This window comes from Zea mays, chromosome 7 (genome assembly GCF_902167145.1).
Source record: "Zea mays cultivar B73 chromosome 7, Zm-B73-REFERENCE-NAM-5.0, whole genome shotgun sequence".
Classification (NCBI taxonomy): Eukaryota; Viridiplantae; Streptophyta; class Magnoliopsida; order Poales; family Poaceae; genus Zea; species Zea mays.
In genome coordinates, this window is record NC_050102.1 from 2,846,036 (window position 1) to 2,854,060 (window position 8,025).

General features: G+C 41.3%; 1 protein-coding gene across 3 annotated transcripts; it reads left to right on the top strand.

Annotated features, from left to right (window-relative positions):
• The first annotated feature begins 2,348 nt into the window (after window positions 1-2,348).
• Window positions 2,349-5,841, top strand: LOC103631909 (OSJNBb0004G23.8-like protein). 3 transcript variants are annotated; one of them, XM_008653757.4, is made up of 2 exons: window positions 2,349-2,475; window positions 3,806-5,841. In XM_008653757.4, exon 2 carries the CDS (start codon window positions 3,839-3,841, stop codon window positions 5,378-5,380), a length of 1,542 nt encoding a protein of 513 aa, XP_008651979.1. In that variant the 5' UTR covers window positions 2,349-2,475; window positions 3,806-3,838; the 3' UTR covers window positions 5,381-5,841. The 3 variants fall into 3 exon arrangements, with proteins under 3 accessions (XP_008651979.1, XP_008651981.1, XP_008651978.1); XM_008653759.3 differs by lacking the exon at window positions 2,349-2,475 and adding an exon at window positions 3,557-3,662; XM_008653756.3 differs by lacking the exon at window positions 2,349-2,475 and adding an exon at window positions 3,607-3,687.
• The last annotated feature ends 2,184 nt before the right edge of the window (window positions 5,842-8,025 follow it).

The window sequence follows — 8,025 nt, forward strand, 5'->3', positions numbered from 1 at the left end:
TCAAAATTCAAACATAGTTTTGCATAACAAGATGATTTCAAACCAAAACATTGTCAACTACAAAGTTTCATAACTCTTCAATACCTACAACTTTCATGTTAGTGGTTTTTTCTTTCGAAGTCGTTTTCAAAATTCAAATTTTAAATTTTTTAAATTCAGATGTAGTTTTCGTTGACAATATGACTTCAAATGAAAAAGTTGTCAACTATAAACTTCTATAACTTCTCAAGATCTACAAAGTTTATTTTGGTTGTTTGGTCATTTGTTGATCTCACATGATGGTTCTAACAATATGCACAATTTCTATACGTCTCTCTTCTAGTTTCATAAACTCTCGAGAGATATAGGTTTTATGAACAAATTTATTTTTATTTTGTCATATGAAGAAATGTTCAATATATAAATTGTACATCATGATGAGTTATACAAATTTGTAGTTGAAAACTTTTTCATTTGAATTAATTTACTACTTTAAAATGTGATTTTTAAATTGTCTTTGCCTAGTGTTGGAGAAAAAACACTCGGCAAAGAGCTCTTTGCCGAGTGTTGTATTTGTGGCACTCGGCAAAGAGCCCTTTGCCGAGTGTCAAAAAAAGACACTCGGCAAAGAAACTCTTTGCCGAGTGTCAAAAATAAAACACTCGGCAAAGAGCTTCTTTGCCGAGTGTTTTATTTTACCGAGTGTTTTTTGCGTGACACTCGGCAAAGAGCTTCTTTGCCGAGTGCCCGAAAAAAAACACTCGGCAAAGAATATGGCACTCGGCAAAGAGCCAAATTCCGGTAGTGATCTAAGGGTCCTGCTTTTGTACAAACATTGAGTTTGTGCAGTACCACTTGTGGTGCTTATACGTGCTGGTCTTGTCCAGTTTGGACAAAGAAGCTGTATGTTAGTGTCATTGTGATGCTTATATATGATGCACCTATTTTGTTCAGGCTGATTTAGTAAGTATGCCATGTGATGCATTTCGGGAGTTCCTTTACTTGACAGAGCTCTTACTTGACACCACAAAGATGTATGTTGAGGGATCCTTTTGTTATGTGTTTCTATTATTCTCCAGTAAAAAATGTACTAATTGTGTTTCTATGTTTTAACAGATGTAGACAAAACTCCCAGTTCGAATAAAGCTCTTACTTATATGTTGTGAATCACTTGTCGGAGTTTGGGCAGATAATGACATTGATATAGAAATATATATGGAATTTTGCTGTTGGGTCTCAAATCCAGCCTACTCCAAAAGCTACAATAGTTGCTGCTATGAGGATTCAACGCGCATACCAGAACTACAAGTCTACAACATAAATAAAATGATGAGAGCTGCTACAAGAATACAGAATGATTTCCGAACATGGTAGATTAGGAGGAGCTTCGTGAACATGTGAAGACGAGCTATCAAAAAGCTTATGTTACTATTGCGTCTTTTGGTTTGCTACTTTTCCAGTGGATTCATTCTGTTCATGTGGTGTTGGCAAACACTGAATGATGCCATCTAAGTAGATACATGTTCCCATTTTGGGGTAACAAATTTGGAATTTACGATTTGTGTATCTCATCTGGCATTTGGTGTTCTCTCTTTTTCAGGGAACATATGGTTCTTTATTGCCATGTCCTATGTCCGATGAAACATGGACTATAGAAACATATTGGGATCTATGAAAAAGGTATTACATTTTGTGACACTTTTTTTCTGTTTCTTTTGTATGATGTACACATGTGCCTGCATGAGAAATTAGGTTATGATAGGGTGCCCATAAAGGCGCCTTATGTTCTAGTATACATCCACCTGTGGATACAATTCCGGCGATCTACAGCGAGGGCAGCACTTCTTGCACGCAGACTTCACCTTGGGACGACCGGAAGAGATGATGCTGCCAAAGGCGGTAGACCACTTCCGCGAGAACGGTGAAGCGGCAGTCCACCAGATGCTTTGGAAAGGCGCCGTGTATGTTCTTGACTTCTTGGTCGAGAAGGTAGCAGCTCTGCGGCTACACCAGAAATTCTAAATCATGTAGTAGCGTGCGTGGACAAGGGGAATGGGGTACACAAGACTGGGAAACGGGGGTGTTCGAGGAACAAATCAAGTGTGCTGACATGGTTTTAGCATGTCAACTGCGATGAGAAACAGGGTGCAAATCTGCACAGAAAGACTCTAATATCAGGAATTTTGACATGTTTTGAATCCAAGTCTGGAGTCGCAAAAATCGAGTTTTCTTGACTGGCAGTCTGGCACACTCGTCCCTTATTTCAATTATCTCGCGGGTGGTGGAGGCTGGTGGGCTCCACATGCCTGTTGCCCTGGTGGGGAGTGCCAACTGCCGGAATGGAATGGGCCATAGGGGTCTGGTCGGAGACAAGGGCAAGGGCCGGCGCACGTCTGTGGCCTGTGGCGGCGCTGCAGATGAGGTGGAGTGTGGGTAGCTGGCCGTCGGGGAAGTCGGCCGGCGGATCCCCCACCGCAGGCAGGCGGCGCACTCGAGGTACGCTCGGTTTGTGCCCCCTGACCTCGCAGCATGTTCGATCTGTTCCCCCAACCTGAGATCAGAATAACATGTAATGAGCTGATGCTATTGCAACTGAAAAAGAGAGAGAGAGACATAAATTGGCTCGCGCAATCTTATAATACCCTCTGTTTCTCGGATCGCACTGCAGTATTGACTTAAGTCCAACAATCCTTGGAGCTGCCCACTGTATAGTTTCAAACACTGCTTCATTTTCAATCCCTGTCGTTGTTACTTATCGAGCACCAATCTCCCGTTCTCCATTTGAGTTATCATGCACTTTGTACACACCTCCACTTTCATCCACTTACCGTGTGATTGGTTACCTGAACCGTCTCGTTCCGCCTCACCACGTGCACTGAGTTTATGTTTGGTTGCTGCACGTGAGAAACGCAGACTACATGAATAGACGCAAAATAAGTTATGTTGGCTGCATTGACACATACGCCTAAAACGGACGTACGTGGCCGGACAGGCTCGCACGAGATTGTACGCGTGGGTGCGGTCATCCAATCAGGTGGTAATATGTATGTGCTCCTGCTAAATATGTGGGCTCTGCCATTGTATTTGTAATCTGCGTATATAAACAGATATTATGGGCCTAAAACTCAGTAACACGCACGGACAAAAAAAAAACTCATCTGATACAGAGTCTCCAAACAAATTAAGGGAAACTTGTGGGGATGGCAGATCAATAACATAAACAATCCATTACATAAGCATGACATAGAAATTAGCCTGGCCCTGGCAAATTACAAAAAAAAAAAAAACTTGGATACCTGTTTGCTTTATCTACAAGCAGTAGTGACGTGTACGTTCATCTGATACAGACTCTCCAGACACCATGACTTGGCAAATATCACTGCAGCCTTCATTTGTTTTTTTTTTGGCACAAAACCCATGCCACCTGGCAGGTTCTCATGTTGTTAAGTAAAAAAGATGATCATTTAGGCATTGATTAGGTCAAAACACAACCACTAATCAGTTTTTTTTCTTTCACAAACCAACTCCTGTTCTGTGCACCTGTCACTACCAGACCCCTGTTGTTGACTTCTCGACGCCTCTTTCCTCTGAAAATCTTGGGCATCACATTCACGTTTCCCTCAAGAGTGTCTTTATATACAATTGCGAGAACTACTCATCACTTCCTTGCACTTCAGTTGAGGGTAGGTCCTTACTCCTTTACAGCTAGTAAGCTAAATATTTTCTGGTGGCCCAATGTTCTTCTGTGGAACACTTTGATTCTGTCCAAGATTTCGTCCACATATTTAGTCTCCTCATGTACAGCTGCTTTTTTTTTTCTGAGCAGGGAGGGGATGCTACAAATACTTATTGGATCCTAATGACCGAGAGGGTCAGTTCTATGGTTGTCCAGGAGACAGTTAGCCAAATTCTGTCTGGTCTGATTCACAGTTACGAGGGCAAAGGAGACTCAAATCCAAATGATAACTTGGAGAGGCTTGAGATGGCGCATATCAAGTTGGAAGCTGCTCTTGAGACATGCAGCAAGTGGCACATCACTGATTTGTCGTTGTTGCGTTGGCGCAAGAAGCTGAAGCGAGCTGCTCAAGAGTGTGATGACACGCTATACAAATACAAGAAGATGATCCTTGAAGATGAACAGATGGAACAGGAGGTTAGGAATTCCTACTTTCCTAGACGAATAGCGCATGCTACCAAATCTTTCATTTTCTCTGCCTTTGGCCACAACAACTACGAGTCCAGCAGATCTGCTGTTCGAAGATTCGAGTGGTATGCAGATGGTGCTAGTGAGTTTCTGAGATTCGTAGAGCTTGGTGGCGCACCTTGCTGTCACATGCCATTCAACTCTTTTGCCAAGCACCTTTTTGCAGGCAAGGAACTACAGCACAAAATTGTTCGTGGAAACGAGTACCCTTTGTTTCTACTATGGTTGATGCCCTTTGTTACGGAAGAGCATGGAATCGAAGCTTGCCTGATATTTATCAAGAAAGACGGAAATACACTGGAGGATGACTTTTTCTTTAGTGTAATACTGCAGCTTTCAGAAAGTACAGACATAGTTGGGATCACAATGAAGTGCTTGCAGTTGTTCCCCCATCATTTTCAGCCCACAGTTGATACTATCAAGAAAGAACTTACTCAACTAACTACACAGGACTTTTCATGGGTGCCATATGTTGATCTATGGCACAGAAAACACTGGGACAATCTTCATAGGTTTAGCACTCAATGGTTTCGCCCAGATCCATTATGTTGCAAGCAGCATGATCAGCATAAGCTTCAGTATAGCAACCTAGGCACAGTTGATGCTTCTCTGGATTCAATTATTGAAGTAAATATGCAGTGTCAGATCTCGCTACCCAAGTACAACAACCATCGGACCGCACTGTCTGAATGCAAATATTCTCTGCGCGATTATCAAAAGCTGAAAGCTGGATTCCTCTTTACTCCCCATTGTCCTTCAGAAAACATGCTACCTGCAGATACAAGTTCTACGATGGTGCCGATCTTCAGGAGGGGACAACATTGCGAGGATACTGACATTGCCTTGGAACAACTGAAAGAAATCATGATGTCAAAGGCGATAGATTACTTCCGACAATACACTGAAGCGACAGTCTACCAAATACTTTGGAAGGCTATACATGGCACTGCGTACATTCATTTTGAAAAGCCAGCCATGGAGGCTCCAGGTGCACGGAGAAGTTTTAGGGGAGCTAGGAAAAGAAAACTAGTCCAACCAATGGACCAGGATGTGCAGCATCGGACGCGTATGATCTCTCACTTGCTCGACTTATGGGCTCCACATGCTCCCGTTAGGCTACGAGGCTTGATCTTGGACTGGATTCAGAAAGAAAAGGAAAGCCAGTTAGCAGCACCAGTGCACCACTGTTGCACCTGACGTTCTGAATCAATTAACCTGGAGAGATAACAGGAACACATCAAAGGTTGGCTTACTACTCACAAAAGGGAGCAAATCTGTCAGAAAAATAAAAGGGCGGATATACAGGGACCAGGGTGATAGAAATTTGGGTCAAAAGCTATGTTTCCAGTGAAGAGGATCAAACCCATACCATGAAGGTCTTGAGTTACATATCAATAGTTTGTGTTCTGTTGGTCACAAAAATAGGAAGTACTACTATCAACCTACATTAGAACTTATGAAAGTGTAACACATCACTTGTTCTCAGTTTGAGTTATGCATATATGACCAGCTGATCATGTGATGGGAATAAAAAAAGTGAAACATATTTGTAACTATATGTTTTTTTTTTGTGTGAGCTTTGAGATGGTGGTTATGCCATGTTTTACTCGAATTTAAAGGTTGCAACTTCAGCTTATTTATATACTGTATTAATTAAAGCTTGACCATGCCTGCTTTCTTCCCATTCTTTCTTCTTTGCACTAATCTAATGGTTTCATTTCTCCTTATTGATTGTTTTAATTTAATGAGGTTATTGATTGGTTGCTACATGAACTTGATAGTTGCTTCAATCAAACTACCCCTCAATTGCTTGTATGTTCATCTGCATTCAATCCAATAGATTCATTTAAGGATTTTGATGTGGAAAACTTGCTAAGAGCATCTCCAGCAATGACTCAAATTAGTGCCTCAAATTGAAATATATGGCTCTACGCAGTAAAAACTATTCTAACAGTGACTTATTTTATAAAATCTGTTCAAAAATTATAGGATACCCTATCAAGTGTCTCAAATATGCTACACCATAGTGGACTGCCATATAATCTAAATTTGGACTGTTGGAGTAGAATATTTTGTTGGTGCCCTAAATCATATAAAATATACCCATTTTTAAATTATAGGGCATTTTTTATAGGTCACGTTGTTGGAGATGCTCTCCATAGCTAAATTATATCCAAGTGACTTTGATTATGTCATTATGTGAAACTGAGGGACCTTAATAATGAACTTTGCCTTTGTATGAATGATGTAAGATGGCAGATTTGTCAATCTACAAACTACTGCCGAGCTATCCAAAAAAAACGGTAGACACAGCAAAACATCTTACCTATCATTTGGTTTATCGACTTTTGAAGTTAGTCTTTGTGTTGTCTGTTGCCACTGATACAGTTGAGAGGTGTTTGCAGCCATGAAAACTGTAAGAACACATTTATAAGATCGTATGAGGATGAGTATATGAGTAATAGTCTCATTTTGCTATGTTGAAAAATAAAAATGTCAGAATTTACAACTTACAAATGATATTGTAGTGGACAGTTTAAAATGGAAAATCGCAAGTACTAGGAGGTAATGGATTGCTTTTTTATTGATTTTAGTTCATGAATCTAATGTTTTGTAATAATATCTAATATCTGATGAACACTTTTAAATTTTTTTTTAGATAATGGGATAGAGTGTTCCCAGCCTACATCACGAGGATGACGGCCTGTCATGCCAACACAACACCAACAGATCCAACTCAAAGAGCCACAAGCGGCGATACAAACCCCAAACGCAGTTGGGTGGACAGCAAAAGTAAAAACAACTCTCACAGAGCGATCCTATTACTAAACTGCCACCCGTGAAAAGCGAAGATCTGCATCACTGTCGTCTCAAGCTTCCTGCAGGCCTCCCTGATAACCTTGGCGTCTTCCTCATGCCTTTGAAGTTGCGCCCAGAAACGACACCAGTAGGTTCCTCTGTAAAGTACCTGCATGTAAGTTTTGATCGGACCTTTATTAAAAACCACATCATTCCTACTTAGCCAAATTGCCCAGCATATGGCTATAGCCCCTACTAGAATCTTTAGTCTATCCTTGGGGGAGAATCCCCGGGCCCAAAGATTAAAAAGATCATAAACGCTATATGGTGTCCTTAACCCAAAGGTTAGACTCACCGCCCGCCACATGAATTTGGCAAAGTGACACTCAAAGAACAGATGTTGTATGGATTCATTGTAATAACAGAAAACACAATTTTTAGGACCGTTCCAATTACGCTTAGCCAAGTTGTCTCTCGTGAGAGTGACTCCCCTTCTCAAATACCACGCGAAAATCTTAATTTGCAACGGTATTTTCATCTTCCAAATTGTCTGGTCCTGCCGGCCATGTCCACTACAAATCATTATATAGTATAACGATTGCACTGTGTACTCTCCGTTCTGGGTCAGACCCCAACGGAAGTGATCTTTCGCAGGGTTGAGGGACACATCAAGTATCAGGGCCACTAGTGAGTTCCACTGCCTCACCGTATCACCTTGTAGACCTCTACGAAAAGAGACATTAAGGGGAGTAGAGCTGAGAACATTGGCCACTGAAGCATGCTTTCGCCTAGTAATGTAGTAAAGGGAAGGAAATCTGTGCTCTAGTGAAAAATCCCCTAGCCACTTATCTTCCCAGAATCTAACGTTTGTCCCTCTATTGGTCACAAACCGCCCATGTGAGAGAAAAAGCTCTTTTATTTTCATAAGACCCGACCAAAAATGAGAGTCTCCAGGTTTCACCTGCACCTCTCCAATAGTCTTGTTACGAAAGTATTTTCTCTTTAAGATCTGTTGCCACATTCCCTCTTCGTTGGCTAGCTTG